The following is an 18,981-nucleotide window of genomic DNA, read 5'->3' on the forward strand; positions in this document are numbered from 1 at the left end:
TCACTTTCGTGTTGGTTCGAGGGTGTAGATGTTCTACAGACCGGCATTCAATGTGAGTCGGATCCTCCTCTCTTGGATCTATAGAAGCAACAAAGGGGGAGGAAGGAGAAGGAGGAGGAGGAGTGGCGATGGACTTCGAACGAGCTGACCCTCCTCTCCTTCTTCTGCGGGTCCTTTTTTTGATGGGAATTATAGACAACTGCGACTTCTGTCATTCCGATATCGTACGTCCATACACTTTCCTTTGGAACGGACGAGGAGAGGGGTCTCGAGATGGAGGAGCAGGGAGAGGAGGGAGGACGCATCGGGAAGGAGGCGACGAGGCGACGAGAAATGAGAGAGACAACATCTCGAGCTCACACGCGCCTCTCTCTTCGCGTCTCGTTTCTTTGTTTTACTACCCACACAGACCCACACCGTCCGAATCAAATGTGCCGCTACAGGTTGCGAGGAGGTGGATCTCTGCCCTTCCTGCTTCTGCAAAGGGAAGGAAGCTGGGAAACACAAGAGATGGCATCCTTACAAGGTCGTCGTGAGTCCCTCAACTTCTCCTCCTTTTTTTTTCCTTTCTTTTTACGCGTTCTCAAAGCTCATCTACACGTCTGGCTTTCCTCGTTTTCGTTTCCCAGGAACAACACTCCTACCCGATCTTCACCGAATCCTGGGGAGCGGACGAAGAGCTCCTTCTCATCGAGGGTCTGACCTTGTTCGGTCTAGGGAACTGGCAGGACGCGGCTGAGCATGTAGGGACGAGAACGAGGGAGGAGTGCGAGCAGCACTACTTGGAGGTTTGGGTGGGGAAGGGAGAGAAGGAGGTTGGGGTTGCGAACAAGGTGAGTCGCGTCGAAGTCTCTCCTTCCTTTTTCCTTTCGACGCGTTCGAAGAAGCTCATTGCTGTTTGGTTGGTGCTGCTGCTGGGTGTGCTATAGAAGGAGAACCTCAAGTTCGAGATCGACTCGGAAACGTTCCAGTCTCGGAAGAAGAGGAGGATAGAGGAGATGAGGACAAAGACGACGGGTGAGCTTTCGTTTCTCCTTCCCTTCCCCTTCCCCTTCCCCTTCCACCTCCCTCCCTCCTCTTCCTTGAGCTCGTTGGAGCCAAAAACGCGTCGATATTGATCACGTCTTGTCACCCTTCACCACCACCACTCGAACATCAGAACTCCCCAACCCTCAAAACTCGAAACCTCTCGTCTCCGCACCGACGAACCACGAGATCGGAGGATTCATGCCTGGACGACTGGACTTCGAGCACGAGCTTCACGACGAGGCTGAGAACGCGGTCAAGGATATGGAGTTTGGGTTGGTGTTTCAGTTCGGAGGGGACGAGCAGCCTGGGGATGAGGACGTGAATGTTTTGGGAGGAGCGGAGGTGAAGGTGAAGGAGGGAGGGACGTCGACGTCGACGACGACGACGAGGGAGGACGTTGGAGTTGGCGATGGAGGGAACGCTGTGGCTAGTGGGAGTGGTAGTAGTTCGAGGGTGGAAGGGGAGGGAGGGAGCTCGAACTCAGGTTCGAAGCTTCCTCAGGCTTCTTCCTCGTCGACGATCTCCCATCGAGGACTCGGATCAGCCACCGCTGGGAAGGCGAGTGGGAAGAAGGCTTCGTCGAGCAGCATGAAACAACCTCCTTCGGCTATCCCTCCACATCTTCGAGGAGACGCGTCGTTCAACTCTCCAACACCGGAACCGGAAGACTCCCTCTCGCCTGGGTCTGGTCAATCTCCCTTCGCTTCCCCTCCTCCTCCACCAGCACCTTCAGCAGCAGCTTCCACTTCTTCCTCTCTACCAACAGCATCAGCATCCCAACCACTAGCATCCACTTCCACTCCCACACTCGATCCAAATCCATCCCAACCCAGCACCACCAACGACTCTCCAACCCAACCTCGCCCACCCCTCCCCTTCGCGTCCAAATCCCAACCTCTCCCCTTCTCGTCCTTAGATCCCCTCCCCTTCTCCGACTCTCCCATCTCCTCAACATCAGCACCTCAACCACCCTTACCCTTCACCGACACCACACCTTTACCCTTCTCGACGGAGCCTCCTCCACCTCCTCCTCCGCCGCCGCCTCCTCCTCCTCCCATACCGGTCAACACCGACTCGCCAGACTACCCGGAGGATCAGGACGATCTGGAACTGAAGCTGGTGGTGCTGGATATCTACAACGATAAGCTGGATAGGAGGAAGGAGGCGAAGAACATCCTTTTCCAGAGGGGGTTGATGGAGCACAAGAAGGTGAGTCTTTTCGTTCGTTCGTGCGTTTGGCTCAGGGTGGTTTGGGTTCGGTTTGGACGAGGGTGGGTGGTGGTTGGGCTGGGGGGGTGAAGACGAGTGGTTGGGTTGGAAGGAACTGAAGTGGGTGGTGGGAGAAGAGGAGAAGACGAGAGACGAGGGACGCGTCTCGATTTTCCGTTTGGCTGAACCCTTTCGTTCTTCGTTCGTTCTCGACCTCTCAGATTCAAGCCGCCGAACGGAAGAAACCTCAAAAGGAACGAGATCTGGTAGCTAAGTACAAGGTCTTCGCCAAGCTTCAGACGGCGGAGGATCATGAGGCGTTCATCGAGGGGTTACTTTGTGAGTTTCAGTCGAGTCGAGTCGACAGCGAACGAGACGAGCGAAAAGCTGACTCTCTGATGCGTTGACTCGAATATCAGACGAACAAACGCTTCGAACTCGAATCGCTCAACTCCAGACCTATCGATCCAAGGGGATCACCACCGTCGCTGAAGCGGAAAGTTACGAGGCTCAGCTCGAGTACAGGGTGAGTCGACTCTTCCTTCCCCTGCTCGCTCGAAACGTTCGAGCTGACTCTATTCCTCTCTCATCGTGTTTTCCAGAACTCTGGCGTTCTCGACCTGAAAGGACGAGGCCCTGGAGGTCGATTCTCGCTCGGACCCATGGATGCTCCGAAGAGCGGGAGGGAGTCGAGAGAAGGTTCTACGCCGAGATCAGCTTTCACTGCTACCGTCGGCGGAAGAAGACCTCGTGAGTTCAGTCTCGCTCGCCATCGCGTTTCTTGAACGAGTCGAGACGAGACGAGAGCGCTGACTTCTCGACGCGTCGTTTCGTTCGTTTTCTTCCTCTCGCAGCCGCTCCCCTCAACCTCGCCTCGGCCGCTTCCCTCCACCTTCTCTCTCCGCCGGAACAAGAACTCTGCTCGACGCTGAGGATCCTACCGAAACCGTACCTCATGATCAAGGAGACGCTCATTCGGGAGTACGCTCGGAGAGGAGGGAACCTGAGGAGGAGGGAGGCGAGAGCTTTGGTGAGTTCAACAAACCCCTTCTCCTACTCGACTCGAAGATCCCCTTTTGCGGGTCGAATCGAAACGAAGACGACGTGCTGATCTCAAACCCGTCTCGTCTCCTTCGCCTTTCAGGTCAAGATCGACGTCAACAAAACCGCTCGGATCTGGGACCTCATGGAGGAGATGGGCGTCTTCCGAGCCGCTCTCGATCCGGAATCGAAACCTACCGTCTACCCCGTCTCGTCGTCGGCTACCGTTGAACTCGGAGGAGAACCACCGAAGGAGGAGCAGGAAACGATGCTCGCTCTGGTTGCCTCGGAGGTGGAGGAGAAGACGGGGTTGGCTCCTGTTGGGGAGGGTGCTGAGGAAGGGGAATCGGCAGTGGTGACGGAGATTGAGACACCGAGGATGGTGGAGCCGGAGGAGGGGGAAGGGGGGATGGAAGGGGTGGTGGAACTGTCGGTGTGAGGAGGGAGGGAACGAGGTCGTCGCGTCGCTCGCTCTGTTCGTTGGTTTCTTTCGTGTTTCGTTTTTCGCTTTTTTTTGGCACATCTTTCTTCCCTCTTTCCTTTGTTTTCTTCCTTCTCGAATCTTGGGCTTTCTCTTGTCTTTTCCTTCCTTTCCCGCTTTTCTCCGCCTTGCTCTTCCTCGCTCAACGCATCGTTCACCCTACCATACTCTACTGATACCCCCCTCTCGGACTTTCTCCCTTTCCTCCTTACGAAGCCAACGATGATTTCCTCCCTTTGCATTATAGCACTGTTTTTTTCTCATGACTTCGACGCGTTGGGAAGAAAAAACACAAGTGAAAAGGGAACGTGACGCGTCGAAACGAAGGGGTCAGGGGAGAAGGGAGCGAGAGCGAGGTTGCAACCCAACCACGATGTCCCCCCAAAGCACCAAAGTCGCTCTCCAAATCGCTACGGCTCTCAAGCTTGTGGATTCCACAGGGAAGAAGAGGGAGGGGGTCAAGTGGACGGCTGCTGAGGCGGTGAAGGTGTCGAGGTTGGGAGGAGATGTGAGTGAGCTTTGATCAAGGAGAAGGAGGGAGAGCTGAAGGAAGAAAGGAGATGTTGATTGAGTTTGTTTTGTTTTGGTTTGGTGACTGGGATGTAGATTATGCTGATGATGACGTTGTTGGAGGAGAAGAACTTTCCTGGGATTGTGAGTCTCCAACAAAACAACAAGAACAAAAGGGGAGGAGAGGAGAGGATCGAGCTCACCATCTTCTTCCCTTTTTCGACGCTATATGCAGTGGCATTTCTTCGCTCTCTTCCTCCCTGAATACCTCGAACTCTACTTTGCTCTCCCCTCCCTGGACGCTACGTCCATCCACTTCATCCTCCTCTCGACGATGCAAGGGAACGGGGCGGCGTTGATGAGGTGGTTGAGGTTGACGAAGGGAGGGTGTGCGAGGTTGCTGGGAGAGCAGGTTAGGATCATGTTTGGGTCGATCAAGAAGGGGATGATGGATGTGAGTAGGATAAGTTCTCCCCTTTCTATTTAATGGGGAAAGGGAGGATGGAGCGAGGGAGGAGGAAGAGGAAGAAGTCGAGCTCACACTTCCTTGTCTCCTTCGTTTCAGCTCCCTCCGAATCCCTCGAAATCGACCATCGAAGGCTGGCACGGTCAAGCCAACCTGCTCTCCACGCTCAACTCCTTCTTCCTCCTCGTAACCTCCTCCATCCGAGCACTCCAGCAACTCCCAATCAACCCTGAAGATCCCAGGCTGATCCCTCCTTACCACCCCTCCCTCAACGCGCTCTCCCCGCTCACCCTCTCCCAATCGCTCACCCTCTCCGTCATCTCCCTCCACCACTCCACCACCCTCACCCACGCTCTCGACACTTCCTACCACTCCATCCACGCCTCCACCCTCTCCAGACAAGCAGAAGCGGACGACGACATCGCATGGCTCGTAGGGACCGCTCAGACGTGCACCGTCGTCGCCGCCGTGTTGGATGCGGTGGGGAAGGGAAAGGAGGTGCCGGAGACGGAGGGGAGGTCAAGAGTGGATGAGCCGGGGAAGAAGGCGGGGTTGAGTTGGGTGGAGTGTGAGGCGAGGAAGGATTCGGTGGGAGGGAGGTGTGTCGTCGAGGAGGAGGGAAAGGGCAAGATGATGGCTTGTGGGAAGGTGAGTTGCGTTTGGGATGTTCTCTTTCGAGAGAAATGTGGAGCTGACTGTCTTTTATATGGTTCGACAGTGTCAAATGGTTCGCTACTGCTCGAGAGGTGCGTCCATCTTTCTTTCTTCGAACGACGAGAAACGCGTCGACGCGTCGAGGAACTTTCGACTGACCTCGCTCCCTTCTTTCGCGTTCCTCGTTCCTCAAACAGATCACCAGCGAGCTCACTGGCCTGCTCACAAGATTGTCTGCGTTAAGCCTGGGTTCTGATGAACGTTGCATATAGTCTACCTGTTTCGATGCGATGTTTTCTCATTTGGAACAGGCGGCTGTTCGTTGGAGTTGACAGTTCGCTCCGTTCCACCTCGTTAACCCCTCGTCAACTTCTACTTCCTCGACTCTACTCTTCATAGCAGCTATCCCATCCTCAGCAGCTCCAGCTCTAACCCTCAAACGCCTCAGCTCGACGCGTCTTGACACCCCAACCTCTCTTCGTCCTCGTCCTCGTCTTCCGTCTTCCGCTCCCATCTTTCGGATTTCCACAGATTTCCTGCCTGTCTGTCTCATTTAGAATGCTCCCGTGCTTAACAGAACCCTGTATCACGAATCAAAGCACGAACAATCAAGATTATTGAAGAGACGGGCATCGCGGAAGACAGATCAAGAAACGGGGTGCCGTTGGTTTTCCCCACCTCTCCCCTCCTTTTTTTTCTTTTTCAAGCCCCAATCTGTCTTCCTTCCTTCCTTCCTTCCTTCCCACCAACCCTCACCTTCTCTTCTCTTCTCTTCCCTCTTCCCTTTCCTTCCCACCTCAACCCGTTCAACCCAACTCAACCCTAGGTCCGTTGTGCTCCAAAAAAAGAGGCCATCCAAAAAGCCCAGAGCAGCCCTCTTCTCTCCCTTCCTTCCTTCTCTCTCTTCCTTCCTTCTCTTCGTCTCGGACATGGTCTCGTTCTCGTTCTCGTTTTCTCGTGTTCTCTGTGCCAGGGCTCCCTTGCGCACCATGTAGGGTACGCCTCCAAAAGTCTCTTTCTTCCTTGCCTTGAAAACAAGGAAGAAACGCTAGCAACACGGGTGTTTGGACCTCTCACTTTCCCTTCTCTCTCTTCAGCTCGCTCGTGAAAAAAGCTTGTTGGAGAAGGAAGGAGGGGGACGAAGTCCTTTCTGAGATCATACCGTCTAAGAGTCGACCAGGACAATGCCTGCGTGACCAGTTGCTGCTCTCTTTCCGTTTTCTTTCCCTTTCTCCATCCTGATCGTTTCTCTCGTTGGTGTTTTCGTTTTTCGTTGGATCAGCCCTCCTCGAGATGAGCGGTTCTCTCACCAACTGGCGAGCCATGTAGGTCGAGCTCTTCGTATGTATTCGTTTCCAAGCTCAAGCTGATGTTGGTATATATGGGTTTGATTTTGATGCAGTCCCAACGCTGCCGATAACCTCAAATGGTACCAAAACAAAGGAGCTCTCAAGCTCAACTAGTGCGTCGTCCTTCCCTCTTTCTTTCCTTCTTTCCTCCCTCCTTCCTTCCTTCCTTCCTTATCTTTGCTAACCTCTCCCTTCTTCCTTTCTTCTTCTCCTCTCTACTCTTAGCTTCCTCTCCCTCCTCTTCGTCGGCATGGTCCTCAACGGCTACGACGGGACCCTCCTCTCCGGTCTTCAAGCCCTCGACGCCTGGCACGCTGATCTCGGAAACCCCAGCGCTGGAAAGATCGGTGTCTTGAACGCTGCGGGTGCTATCAGTGGACTTGTCGTAGGACCTTTCATCACCTGGGTCGACGAGAGGTTTGGAAGGCGATGGGGGATTCGATGTGAGCTGGATTTCCTTGCTCTCGCGTCTCGAACTCTCTTTCTTCTGGCCGTTGACTCGACTTTCCGCTTCTTCTCGTTCGTTCGTTCTGCACAGTCTATGGATACACCATCCTGACGGGAAGTGTCATTGGTTGCGTTGCTGGTCTCCCTGGAGTTGATGGATATGCGCTCTTCTTGACTTCGAGGTTCATCATCGGATTTGGTTCGTTTCTCGACGCTCGTTGTTCGTCTTCTTCCTTTCTTATCAGACGCTGACCTCGTTCACTCCGCTTGGCTTCTACAGGTCTCGCTTCGTTCCTCATGACTTCCCTCGTCGTCGTTCAGGAGATCACCCACCCTCGATCTCGAGCGGCCATCGCTGCCTCTTGGGTGCGTCGTCCCTTCGCCTTCCTCTCGGATCCTCCCCTTCTTCGTTCTCAGCCAACTGACTTTATTATCGCTCTGGTTCTCGTTCTTCACAGGACTCCTACTGGATCCTCGGAAGCGTCATCGCGTCCTGGGTCGTCTTCGGAACGAGTTATCTCACGACGAGCTGGAGTTGGAGAATTCCCTACATCATCCAAGTCCCTCTGGCTCTTTACGTGAGTCGTCGAAACCCCGTTTCTGTTCTTACCCGAGAACCTACTGACTCGCCTCTTCTTCCTCGTTCCTAGATCCTCATCGGAGTCCAATTCGTTCCCGAGACTCCTCGATTCCTCTTCGCCAACGGTAGGCTCCCTCTCCTTCCTTCTCCTCTGAACTCAACCCCACCGAGCTGACACCATCTTCACGTTCTTCAATTATGTCAGGTCGAGAGGAAGAAGCCCTCCAGTTCTTCATCGAGTTCCACGGAAACGGAAACCCCGACGACGAGCTCGTCCTCTTCGAGTTCGACGAGATGAAGGAAACCTTGCGACTCGAGAAGGAGCTCAAGGCCGACAAGTGGAAGACGATCGTCAAGTCCAAGGGAAGCTTGCATCGCATGGGACTCGCTGCGTTGATGGCGTTCATGACGGGATTGTCGGGAGGTGAGTCGAGAGCCGCGTCTCCCTTTCCTCTCTTTCGTCCCTTCGATTCAAGGAGGTTGATCTTCTGTTCTTTTGCTTCTCCTTCGCAGCCTCCATCGTCTACTACTACTACACCGTCGTTCTCACCATGGTCGGAATCACCAACGCTACTACGCAGACTGGAATCGGAGCTGGAATCTCGTTCGTTTCCTTTCTTCCTTTCCCGACGCGTCCTTCCTCTTTGGCTCCATCACCAAGCTGATCTCTTCTTTCCCTTCGCTCGGTTATCTCCTTCCCTCAGGATGTGGACTTGGGCCGTTCAGATCTGCGGTGTGCTCGTCGGAAAGCGAGTCGATAGCAAGCGCATCCTCTTGACGCTTTGGCCCTGCATCCTGATCGCCCTCGTCGGTATGTGTGTCGCTAGGTGAGTCGTCGTGTCCATCAGCTCAGTGTTCCTCGTTAACCTCCGTGGCTGACCAACTTTATCTCTTGCTCTTCGTCTCTCGCAGTGGAGTCTTCGCCAACTCGGACTCGATGAACAACCAAGCTGCCATCGCCACCGTTGCTATGCTTTGGATCTACCAGGGATTCTTCAACTTCACTAGTACGTCTTCCTTCTTCATTAATCTTGAGCGCGTCGAAGCGAAGCGAGCCAAAACTGATCAAACGCGTTCTTCTCTTCTTCCTCTCGCAGACCCCGTCCTCTACTCGTACCCCGCTGAGGTCCAAACCTACTCGACCCGATCGAAGGGACTTCTTGTCTGGAACACCTGCTCGCAGCTCTTTAGCATCTACACCACCTACGTCGATAGCATCGCTCTCGATCGAATTGGTGAGTTCGAGGCGTCGACACCTCACTGGAGCTTCGAGAACTCTCGCTGACCCTCTTCTCCCTTTTTCTCCTCGTTCTCAGGGTACAAGTACTACATCGTCTACATGCCTCTCATCGTCATTCAATGGTGTCTCGCTTACTGCTGTGAGTCTCTCGTTCTCCTTTCCTTCCTCTCCCACTTCTTCTCGAACTCACCTCCTCTCCCTTCTTCTCTTCTTCCTCGTTCGCAGTCATGGTCAAAACCCACTCGTACACTCTCGAGGAAGTCGCCGAAGCTTTCGACGGACCCGAGGGAGCCGTCACTCGACTCGACAAGCTCTGGACCGACAGGAACCCCTCCGGACGAGCGGAGAGGGAGGCGGATCAGGAGAGCGGCAGCAAGAAGTCGGAGGAGCAGCAGGCTGGAGAGCAGATCTAGGTTGTTGTTAGGGGCGGGAGGTGTACATACTTAGCTTCGGAAGGGGAGGGGAGGGGAGGGGAGGGTAGGGTCGGTTTAGATTGCTTGGTGATGAGATTTCTGTTCAGTTCTTGACCTTGCTGGGGGCTGAAAGCCAAGGGAAGGGAGAAGAGATGAGGAGGAGGTTGACAGCTTTTCCCTCGTTTTCTTGTTGGAAAGTCTCAAACGTTGAGGCTCTCGAGATTTCTCTCCTTGACGACGACGAAAAAAAAATGAGAAATTGTCTAAGATGATAGGATACAGTGGATACGTACTCTACAGCAGAAAATTCTAATCCAACAAGGCCGTCCTGGGGTCCTTTCCATGTCTCGCACGCTGATGAACCACTCCGGCCGCACTGAGGAATCGAGACGAAGAGTCAGGTCAGCTCGTCTGCAGTCCAAGGAGTGGATAGAAGTAGAGAAGAGAGACGAGAAATAACTCACACTGAACTGAGAGCATGACCGTAGATGAAGGAGGAGTGAGAGAGCAAGCTCTGCTCTAGAATTCCCATCACGTCTCCGAAGACCAGCTCCCAAGCACCGAACTCCCTGCAGACGCAAGACGTAAGCGAAGACAACGTTAAATGACGCGTCAAAAAGAGGAAAAGTAGAAAAGGTAGACTTGCCTCCGGTCCTCGAACGTGAGAAGGTCGTCGATGAAGACCGCTCCTTCATCTCGCATGTGAGCGACGAACGTAGCGTTTCGTTCGTCGGTGGCGATGTAGAATCTGTAGAAAAAGAAGACGAGATGAAAGGACGGTGAGCGTCGAGAGCGAGAGAGGAGAGAGGGAAGAGGGAAGGGAGAAGGACGCACGGGTCATCCTTTCGAGGAAGTTCGAGCTCCGCAATCTCGTTCGAAATCGTCGCTCCTGGATTAGGATACGCCTGGAAGTGACCAGACTCTTTGATCTCGGCGAGAGTACTGCTCAAGAAAAGAGAGATGATCAGCATCCGTTCGATACCGAAGAGTGAAGGAAAGGAAGACGCGTCGAACTCACTCTCGTCCCCTCTCTAACGTCGACTTGATCCTCTGGAAGTGCAGCTCGCTATCCGCGTTCATAGCCCATCCGAACCTGACGAAGTCCCCTCGTCTCATGTGAGCGGCAAGCCATAATCTTCCTCCTACGCGTTCGTGCATCCTCTGAGCCAGTCTCGAAGCTAATTCGAGAAGCTTGGGAGGGGGACTGATGCCGTAGACTATCATCTTGGCGTAAGCAGCTCGAGCGAGAGGTGAGGTGAATCGGAGAGCTCCCTAGTAGATGAGGGAAGAATTAATAGATGAGGGAAGAGACGTGAGGGAAGAAGAACGACGCGTCAAAAGGAGACGTTCGATGGTGAGAGCAGGAGAGGAGGAAGAGAAGAACGAACTGGTTTCCGATATTGATGAGTCTCTCCCTCGAGGTGTAGGATCTGCAAATGAATCAAGAAGAGAAGTCAGCTTCGTCTTGAGCAAGAAAGGTCAAAGTCAAAGGAGAGAGATGCTCACGAGCTCGTCGCGTCTGTCGTAGTCATCGAAAACCCCTGCCATGTTCTCCCCGAGGGCGACTTGCTTGAGAGGTGAGTCCGTCGTGTGAATAACCTCCATGCCTAGCCTGCTTTCATGAAAGAATACAGCGATCAGCTCTCGTCCTCGACGGCTCTAACGACTTTAGTTCTCTTGTACAAAGAGAAAAAGAGAACTTACACTCCTCTCCACGTCCACAACGGGAACACTCCGACCTCTATCAGCTTCTTCTCCAAATCCATATCCCCTCCCCTCCACCCGAGCTTCCCTTTCAGCTCTTCCCAGTTCTCTACCATCTTCTTTCCTCCGTCCATAAGCCTCCGCACCTCCTTTCCCAACCCTCTCGACCTCGTCTCCTCCAGATCCAGCGAGGCGAACGAAGACGGCATCCGATCGACTCGAGTGACAGCCTTGTCGTACTCCTCGTTGGGGATCTTGAAGTAGGTCGCATGAGACGGTAGAAGCGTGTCGAGGGGAGGGAAGGATCCCCGTGGAGGCTCGAGGGAAGGCGAGAGAGAGAAGAGGGTGAGGAAATCCGAAGTTGTGAGAAGAGGTCGAGTGAGGCGAATAGCGGAGATGTCGATCATGAGCTGCAAATGATGGGAGCGGAGAGAGAAACGGGGTCGCGTCAATTCGAGCTAGTCGAGGCGGAGGGCGAGTCGAAGGCGTAAAACGTTCGGACCAGACTGACCTCGATAGGAATCATCCAAGCCCACTGTTTCTCTCGAGGAAGGTAGTCCCACTCTCCAGACTCGAAGGTCATTCCTCGGTGCACCTGCTTCGCGAAAGCTGAAAGTTCAAAGAACGCGTCAACTTTGAGCTAGAAGGAAAGGAGGAAACTGAGCTCACCTCGACAAGTTTCCGGTTCAAAGTCGCAGGACCGAGCGTAGACGTAGGTTGGAACGACTAGAGTCCTGTTAAGAAGCTCAGCATGAAGAAGAGAGGCCTCGACGATGTAGCGCTGTTCGTGAAAGACGGCGAGACAAACGTGTGAGCTCGAAGGAAGGAGGGTCGAAGCTCACGAGCTCGAGAGGGAGCGAAGGAAGGACGAACGATGTTGTTCCAACCAAGATGCCTGGGAAGGAAATTGAGAGCGAAGAAGAGTCAGTATGCATCTCAACATCGTATCTCGGCACTCTGTAAGCTTCAGAGCAAACAGATGAACTCACAGAGGCCAGTCTCTCACATAAAAGCCCTTCGTTCGAGACACCATCTCCTGCAGAACTTCAGTCTCATTCCTTCCCTTCTCCACTTCTCGCTCTAAACTCCAGCCCTCGGCATCACCCTTCCCTACGGCCTCCTCTCCTGGCATGTCTAGAGAATCCTCCTCGATTTCTCCGAGCTTGTCCATCCAAACGGAGCCGCACCTCTCCCTTTCCTCCCTTCCCTTCCAGTCCTCCCACCGTCCTCCTGTGACTCCTCCTTCATCTGGAGGATGGCTATGACCTCCAAAGGGACTCCATGGGTCCAGAGACGATGTAGATGTTGAAGCGAAAAGGATGAGCCCAAGGGAGAGAGCGAGGAGACCAGGGAGAAAGAGTGTCTTGCGAGGGAGGTGAAGTCGTCCGACGATGAGAGGATGGGGAGGGGAGGGAGGAGCGTGGTAGGACGGGTTGCGATGATGGGTTGCCGGCATGAGGTCACTGAGGAGATAGGCGTGAGGGTTGGGGGGATCGCTAGGCCCAGAAGGAACAGAGGAAGCGGGAGGGAGAGCTCGTCTTCGTTGGGGGAAAGAAACGATAAGAGGCCGTCAGAGGGAGACTTGAAACCTTTGAAGGTGACAGACACCACCTTCAAATTTCTCAAATCGGTCAGTCACGAAGCTGAGGTGGAGCTCTTCTCGAAGAGGAGGTGTTGCTGTGTTCAGTCTCTCAGGGTTTCTCGAAGCCAGAAGGCCAAATTCTCCGAGAGCGAAAGGGAGACAGAAACGCGACGCGGCCCAAAGCGGGCGAGATTTCGATCGATTGGGTGTGAATGTTGAGGGAGAAGAGGTAGAGCATTAATAATGATCCCTAAAGAAAGACAGCTGAGGAGCATCGGACCACCAGTCTCCGTGGATCAGTTTCTGGAGAAAGTGAGACGGAAAAGACGTCGCGTCGTTCGAGGGGTCACTCGAGCGAAACATGGAAGAGGTAGATGGTACGAACCTGGACGGCATCTCCCTGAAAGTGTTTTCGGAAGGCAGCGGGCTCGTCGTCTGGAAGGAACAAAAAAGAGAAGGAGAAGAATCGGAAGTCAGTCGCGTCGCGTCGGGTTCGTTGTTTTTCTTCCCGATTGTTTTCAGACCCCTCACAGCCATAAACTAGACCTGAACTCACAATCAACGATGATGTAGATCTTATGTTTCTCATCCTCAGATCGACCTCTCAAAACTCGATGAGCGTAGACGGCGAGTTCGTTCTGGTTCCGATCAAGGCGACGGTCAGCGAAACACGTCGGGTTCGTTCGTTCTTCCTCGAGCGTGGCTGATTACTCACCTCATCGGTTTCTTCGTGAACCTGGTTGAGATATCCAAGCTGTTTCAAACGAGGAAATCGAAAAAACGAAGCGTCGCAACGAGTCAGCCTCGCTCGAACGCAGCTCTTCTCACCCTCTTCTTTGTTCTACCAAAGCGTCATGATTGCTCATGCTCACCACCTCCTCCTCAAATTCCTTCTTCACTCTCAGCTGTATCGCACCGCAGAGAGAGAAATCAGAGGAGTCAGTCAGCTTCGTCGTTCTTTCCCTCTCTCCTCTTCTCTTCCCTTCTCCCCTCTCCCCTCCCCACGTCCCTTCCCGCCTCAGCTCCCTCCCCTACTCCCACTCACAGTCATAACAGTAACGAACATCCCACCCTCCCTCTCAAGACTCTCCGGAAGCTTGAAGAAGCTCGCAGGAGCAGCTCGAATGCTTTTGATCTTTCTGTCTGCGTCGACGGGGTCAGTTTCGAAGAGCTGCTTGGACATCCGAGCGATTCGTTGAAGGGGAGATGTTCACCCGAGGGTCGGGAGGTGTAGAAGGAGGCGTTGGATTTGGGCAGGAGGTGGTGGTTTGAGGGGAAGAGAGGGAAAACCTGAGGGAAGCGAGAATCGATTGTTGGGAGGTGGGCTGACGCGTCAGATGCGGAAGAAAGAGAAGGAGGTAGGTGCAGAGAAAGAGAAAAGGCAGTATAGGATGTGATGCGATTTAACGGTGCGTGAGTATAGGAGACGTATCTTGAGACGGGAACCTAAACAAAAGAGAGAGTGAGAGAGAGAGAAAGCAAGATGGAAACGAGAGGACGCGTCTGTTTTGTTTGTTGAGAGATTCGGACGATGCGAAGGAAGAATGATTAAAGAGGAAAGACTGAGGCTAGAAGGAGACTATAACTCGTAGTAGAAGCTAAGAAGCGGTGGGCATCGGAGGAGGTCGGCTTCGTAGAAGGCCTGGTCGTCGCGTCGACGAGAAAGGAAAGAAGAACGAAGGATCAGCAAGAGCAGAAGCAACAGCAGTGCGAGCAGTAGCTGAACATACCTTGATAGCTTCTCCGCGATAATGAACGTAGAAGGCTGCCGGGTCGTCATCTGCAGGAGGGAGAGAGAGAGCGAAGGTGGAGGAGCGAGAGTTAGCGAGAGCGACGAGCTTCTTCCCTCTGTCGAAAGGTCGATGGGGACAGGCGAGGAGGAGAAAAACATACATTCTATGATCACGCAGAATCTTTGTAGAAGAAAGAGAGCGACAGAATGAGTGGAGAAGGTCAGCTTTTGGTTTCCCGACGACGAGACGCGGAATCGCGGACGCACTTGTCTAAATCGGCATCGTCGACGTATCCTCTCAGGATTCGATGGGAGTACACCATGAGTTCCTTCTACAAGTAGCAGTCAAAGTACAAAAGGAGAAGAGGAAGGGGTTCAGCGAGATCAAGAGTCGGTTCATGCGACTGTTCGAGCTCACCTCGTCCGTTTCGGTGTGGACGTGGTTCATTCGAGCGAGCTGTTTCGTTCCAAAGGAAAGAACATCAGCTATGGGTGCTCATAGAAGGAGGACCTTCACCTGGACGAACAAGCTCCAATCCTCTTCCTTCTCGAGCGACCATCTAAAGTAGCGAGAGAGAGAAAGAAAAGGAGGGGAGGAAGGTCAGCTTGGAATTCGAGCTCCTCCTTTCCTTTCCTCTCCTTCTCTTCCCACCGGTCCCACCCCCTCCTCAGCCTGGGACTCACCACCACCACACACGTGAACGGCTCCCCGTTGTCTATGATCCTCCGAGGGATCTGATCCTCGAACCACCCATGGATGTTTTGCCTGATGAGCTCCAAGTTGGCCTCGTCCTCCTCGATCTTTCCAGCTGCGATGGCCGGGAGGTCGAGCTCGGATTTGACCATACGAAAACGCGAGTCCAAGGTGGAAGGAGGGGAGGTGGGAGGAGGAAGGGGGGAAGATGCCTTTTTATATGGAGCTGGGAGAGCTCATGAGAGTTGGGGAAGGAAGAGGGTCAAACTTGAATCGGAAGGAAGTTTGGTTTTTCTTATTTAGAAGACCGAGGGCTGTTTCGTTCTCCTTCCCTCTCGCACTTTCTCTCCTTCAACTTCCATTCCATCCTTCTGCTTTTCGGAGAACAATTCAATCGATCAGAATGTGTCCTGGATATCTTCCGACACCTCTAGGAACGCCTCTTCCCTCAGCAGAGATCCTCTCCCATCGTGAGTCGAGGAGAGAGAGAGAGAGAGGCGGAGGAAGGCGAAACGTCGAGCTCACCTCTTCCAACCTCCTTCTCTCTTCCAGTGCACGATGCCCACGCCCACCCAACGACGTCTACACCTCAAGAGAGCATCCTGGAGGAACTATCGAAGGTCCAGCTGGGAACGATCTGTGCTATGAGTACGAACGAGGACGATCAAGAGCTCGTCAAGCATCTTGCAAAGGAGGGAGGAGGTCGAGTCGTTCCTTCGTTTGGTTCGTCTCTTTCCTTTCTCTTTTTTCCTCGTAGACCTCAAAGCTTTTACTGAACGATTCCCTAACCTTTTCTCGCAGGTTATCATCCGTGGTACACCTTCCAAATCACCCTCCTCTCCTTGCCTCTCCCTTCGAAGCACGATCACTACACCCATCTCTTCTTCCCCTCCTCCTCCTCTGACTCCACACCTCCCAACCAACAAGACCATCAACTCCTCCTGGACCTTCTCCCCTTCCTCCCTGAACCCCTCCCACTCTCCAACCTCCTCCGAACGCTCAAAGAAAACCTTCTCTCCCATCCTACCTCCCTCCTCGGCGAGTGCGGTCTCGACAAACGAGCTCGCGTCCCTTTCCCTCCTTCTTACCTCGAATCCCTCCCTCTCTCGCACCAACAAGGCCATCCCAAGTTCACCCACTTCACCACCCCTCTCGAGCATCAAGTAGCCGTCCTGACGGCTCAGATGGAGGTCCTCGAGGAGGTGATCGTGGAGAGTAACGAGCTCGACGAGGGAGAGGATGGAGTCGTGCGAAACGGGAAATCCAGAAGGGTGTCGTTGCATGCGGTAGGATGCGCTGGCGTGCTTGGAGGGTTGCTGGACGAGTGGGAGAGGGAGATCTGGGATGGGAAGAGAAGGTGGAGGAGGGAGGTGAAGGTCTGTGTTCATTCGTGTGGGTTGTCGGCGGAGAGTTGGAACCAGATCGCGAGGGTGAGTGTGAAGTGGACGACGCGACGTGGCCGCTTTTTCTTTTCCGATTCGCCTTCTTCTAATCTCACTCTTCTCGTGTTCCTCAGAAACATCCCTCCAACCTCTACCTCTCCTGCTCCCCTCTCGTCCTGCACGAACCCTCCCCGTCCTGCCACTCTCCCCTGAACGCTCCTCCTGGCTCCGAGCTCTCCTTCCTCCCGACTCTCCCCCCTCTGTTCACCACCTCCTGCTCTCCTGATCGAATACTCGTAGAGTCCGACTCGCCTGATCTGAGGTGGTCCGAGGAAGGGATCTGGAAGGTCGTGCGTGCGTTGGCGAGAGGGAGAGGGTGGGAGGTGGAGGAGACGTGGCCGACGAGGGAGGAGAGGGAGAAGGAGGAGGAGGGCAGGGTGAAGGGGGTGGTGGAGAGGTTGGAGGAGAACTGGGAGAGGTGGATGGGGGATGAGTCATGAAGTTTTCTTGGCGGGTTTTGGGTTGGTTGAGTGTTGGGAGAGAGGAGAGGAGAGGAGAGCAAGCGACGCGTGATGGAAGAGAGCGAACCGAGGTCTCGACGCTTGCTTTTCTGTCTCCTTCTGTTCGAAAGAAGGGAAAATATAAAAAAACCCTATCTGAGTGCAAATCTTCTCAGTTGATAGGAAGCTAGATCGAAGGGACAGTAGCAGCAAAAGAGGACGAAGAGAGCTTGCTTGGAAGTCGGGATCGCTCGTCTGCTTCTTTCGCTCGTTCATTTTTGTTCTCCCACCTCACCATCACCCTATATAAAATCCTTCCTAACTCTTCATAATCCCTCTCCTCTCTTCAAGAACCTCGACAATTAAAACCTTCTTCTTCGAAATCCCAACCCTCCCCTTCCCCGCCCTCCTCTCGTTCTGTTCCCCTCAACCAGACCACACCCTGCCCAAGCTCAACAAGTGCGTCCCTTCCCTTCGCTCCTGTTCTTCTCCAACGCTCCCTCTCTGACACCGCACTCCCCTCTTGTAGTCATGGCAGGAGATCATCACGCACACGGCCACCACGCTCCAGACATCCGACCTTCAACCTGTTCGTTTCTCTCGCTCCTCCTTCCTCCTTCCCCATCTCGACGTCCGTGCCATCGATCCTCTCTGATCAACGTGCTCTTTGAAATCTATTTGGTTCCGATCAGCCTCCCGACCTATCTTCCCTCTCCCTGGAAAGGGGCATCTTCGAGCTGCTGCTGGCGTGAGTTCCCATCCGATCCGTTCGAAGACGAAGAGAAGGAGAGGGAGGATACCCCGGCGGAGGAAGGCGGAAGGCGAGGACTCCCTTTGATAAGATCTCTGTCTGGGAAAGGCTGATGAACTTGGGATTCTTTCTTTTGGGTTGATTGGGGGATTTGTTATACTATAGTTGGAGATTGGTGAGTTTCCTCTGGGCTTCAAAGAGGGAACGAAAACGGGGCGGAGAGTTGCTTGAGCTCGAGCTGACCTCTTTGGTCTTCTTCCTCTTCTCTCCCTCCTTCTCCAATCTGCTCCATCCTCAATCTGGCTTCGTGTGTGTGTGTGTGGGGAAAACACAGCCTTCTGGATTTTCTGCATGTGGGGAGTGAGAGAAACCTATGCAGTCAAGCTAGTAAGTTCACGACTTAGCCGAATTCCATCACACCCCGTCTCCCTCTCTCTTCTCCTTTCTTTCTCGCCATTCACGTTCACTGACCCCCTCCTTCTTTGTTTCGTACGAAACCCACTCCCCAGGGATGGCGACACAAGTTCGAAACCCTCGGCCACCCGTTCGAGAACGGAGGACTCAAGGGAGGAAAGTTCGGCTCCTGGCTCTCTCGACACGGTCTCGTTAGTGGAGCTGGCGATCGAAGGCTTTAGGTTCTGGTTCTACTTTTTGGGGAGAGGGTTGTATATAGAGGAGGGAAGGGAAGGGAAGAATTTGAGGGATGATGCGCGTTTCGGACTGAACAAAGGTGGGAGAGAGGGAGAGAGACGCGAGTTGAGGTTTGGAGCGAGTGCTTTTTCGAGGGTTAGAGAACGGCGATGTGACTCTGATGCTCTTGAGTAGACCTGCGACCAGATCCGTGAGTCAAGAGGCGAGAAGAAAGCTCGCAACACTGAGAAAGTGAGCGACGAGAAACGTCGTCCGCCGTGTCTCTCTCCTGCTTCCTCGAGCTTCTTCGAGCATGTGCCCTGGATGAAAACGGGCTCGCTGAGTGCGAAGGAAGGTACTGAAACGATCTGGCTGGTGAAATTGGCCTTTGCCGGTGCGGATCAGCAGGAACGGGGGGTTGTGAGAACGCGTCGAGGGGGGAGGACGTCGAGGTCGACGGATCCGGTCGGCTCTTCAAGGTTTTCGAGTCCTTGATTCTCCGAGCAGACTAATTGGAAGGTGTGAGCTGCTTTTTCGGAAGATTTTGAGGTCGAGAGCGAGAAGAGGGAAGTTTTAAATCCTGAGGA

General features: G+C 53.8%; 8 protein-coding genes across 8 annotated transcripts; 5 read left to right on the top strand and 3 right to left on the bottom strand.

Moving 5' to 3' along the window:
- Window positions 1–185: 185 nt before the first annotated feature.
- Window positions 186–3,472, top strand: BDY24DRAFT_331249 (uncharacterized protein; the record flags this gene model as incomplete). Its single annotated transcript, XM_076637125.1, has 10 exons — window positions 186–224; window positions 410–532; window positions 630–905; window positions 936–1,017; window positions 1,160–1,468; window positions 2,111–2,238; window positions 2,460–2,577; window positions 2,658–2,800; window positions 2,999–3,268; window positions 3,383–3,472. Coding segments are annotated over 10 exons (1,578 nt in total), but the record flags the coding sequence as incomplete, so codon positions are not given.
- Window positions 3,473–3,912: 440 nt separating this feature from the next.
- On the top strand, window positions 3,913–5,941 carry BDY24DRAFT_140919 (zinc finger MYND domain-containing protein). The gene is made up of 6 exons (XM_076636077.1): window positions 3,913–4,268; window positions 4,367–4,414; window positions 4,506–4,724; window positions 4,836–5,384; window positions 5,455–5,482; window positions 5,588–5,941. The coding sequence occupies exons 1-6, from the start codon at window positions 4,023–4,025 to the stop codon at window positions 5,644–5,646; spliced, it is 1,149 nt and encodes a 382-aa protein (XP_076494352.1). The 5' UTR covers window positions 3,913–4,022; the 3' UTR covers window positions 5,647–5,941.
- Window positions 5,942–6,683: 742 nt separating this feature from the next.
- BDY24DRAFT_407617 (putative hexose transport-related protein) lies at window positions 6,684–9,419 on the top strand (the record flags this gene model as incomplete). The annotated part of the gene is made up of 14 exons (XM_076642766.1): window positions 6,684–6,715; window positions 6,793–6,852; window positions 6,965–7,182; window positions 7,278–7,385; window positions 7,467–7,552; window positions 7,645–7,764; window positions 7,837–7,891; window positions 7,972–8,190; window positions 8,280–8,370; window positions 8,471–8,593; window positions 8,679–8,773; window positions 8,864–9,001; window positions 9,083–9,145; window positions 9,232–9,419. 14 exons carry the CDS (start codon window positions 6,684–6,686, stop codon window positions 9,417–9,419), a joined length of 1,596 nt encoding a protein of 531 aa, XP_076494353.1.
- Window positions 9,420–9,728: 309 nt separating this feature from the next.
- On the bottom strand, window positions 9,729–11,024 carry BDY24DRAFT_343167 (O-fucosyltransferase family protein; the record flags this gene model as incomplete). Its single annotated transcript, XM_076637511.1, has 7 exons — window positions 9,729–9,795; window positions 9,884–9,984; window positions 10,062–10,167; window positions 10,254–10,361; window positions 10,438–10,691; window positions 10,808–10,849; window positions 10,926–11,024. 7 exons carry the CDS (start codon window positions 11,022–11,024, stop codon window positions 9,729–9,731), a joined length of 777 nt encoding a protein of 258 aa, XP_076494354.1.
- A 9-nt stretch (window positions 11,025–11,033) lies between these two features.
- BDY24DRAFT_141463 (uncharacterized protein) lies at window positions 11,034–12,763 on the bottom strand. Its single transcript, XM_076636079.1, has 5 exons — window positions 12,113–12,763; window positions 11,997–12,018; window positions 11,793–11,904; window positions 11,635–11,732; window positions 11,034–11,533 (listed from the first exon to the last, which is right to left on the bottom strand). The coding sequence occupies exons 1-5, from the start codon at window positions 12,577–12,579 to the stop codon at window positions 11,120–11,122; spliced, it is 1,113 nt and encodes a 370-aa protein (XP_076494355.1). The 5' UTR covers window positions 12,580–12,763; the 3' UTR covers window positions 11,034–11,119.
- Window positions 12,764–12,942: 179 nt separating this feature from the next.
- Window positions 12,943–15,283, bottom strand: BDY24DRAFT_417261 (uncharacterized protein; the record flags this gene model as incomplete). The annotated part of the gene is made up of 13 exons (XM_076643686.1): window positions 12,943–13,008; window positions 13,091–13,140; window positions 13,262–13,343; window positions 13,421–13,459; window positions 13,578–13,610; window positions 13,751–13,848; window positions 13,920–13,995; window positions 14,436–14,485; window positions 14,599–14,618; window positions 14,705–14,769; window positions 14,856–14,894; window positions 14,965–14,997; window positions 15,122–15,283. The coding sequence occupies 13 exons, from the start codon at window positions 15,281–15,283 to the stop codon at window positions 12,943–12,945; spliced, it is 813 nt and encodes a 270-aa protein (XP_076494356.1).
- Window positions 15,284–15,690: 407 nt separating this feature from the next.
- On the top strand, window positions 15,691–17,304 carry BDY24DRAFT_141816 (putative endodeoxyribonuclease). The gene is made up of 3 exons (XM_076636081.1): window positions 15,691–15,854; window positions 15,933–16,561; window positions 16,648–17,304. Exons 1-3 carry the CDS (start codon window positions 15,776–15,778, stop codon window positions 17,011–17,013), a joined length of 1,074 nt encoding a protein of 357 aa, XP_076494357.1. The 5' UTR covers window positions 15,691–15,775; the 3' UTR covers window positions 17,014–17,304.
- BDY24DRAFT_141799 (uncharacterized protein) lies at window positions 17,245–18,746 on the top strand. The gene is made up of 5 exons (XM_076636080.1): window positions 17,245–17,472; window positions 17,543–17,602; window positions 17,706–17,761; window positions 17,930–17,939; window positions 18,099–18,746. The coding sequence occupies exons 2-5, from the start codon at window positions 17,545–17,547 to the stop codon at window positions 18,587–18,589; spliced, it is 615 nt and encodes a 204-aa protein (XP_076494358.1). The 5' UTR covers window positions 17,245–17,472; window positions 17,543–17,544; the 3' UTR covers window positions 18,590–18,746.
- Window positions 18,747–18,981: the final 235 nt, after the last annotated feature.

Source organism: Mrakia frigida, assembly GCF_051309035.1.
Source record: "Mrakia frigida strain ATCC 22029 unplaced genomic scaffold BDY24scaffold_27, whole genome shotgun sequence".
Lineage (NCBI taxonomy): Eukaryota > Fungi > Basidiomycota > Tremellomycetes > Cystofilobasidiales > Mrakiaceae > Mrakia > Mrakia frigida.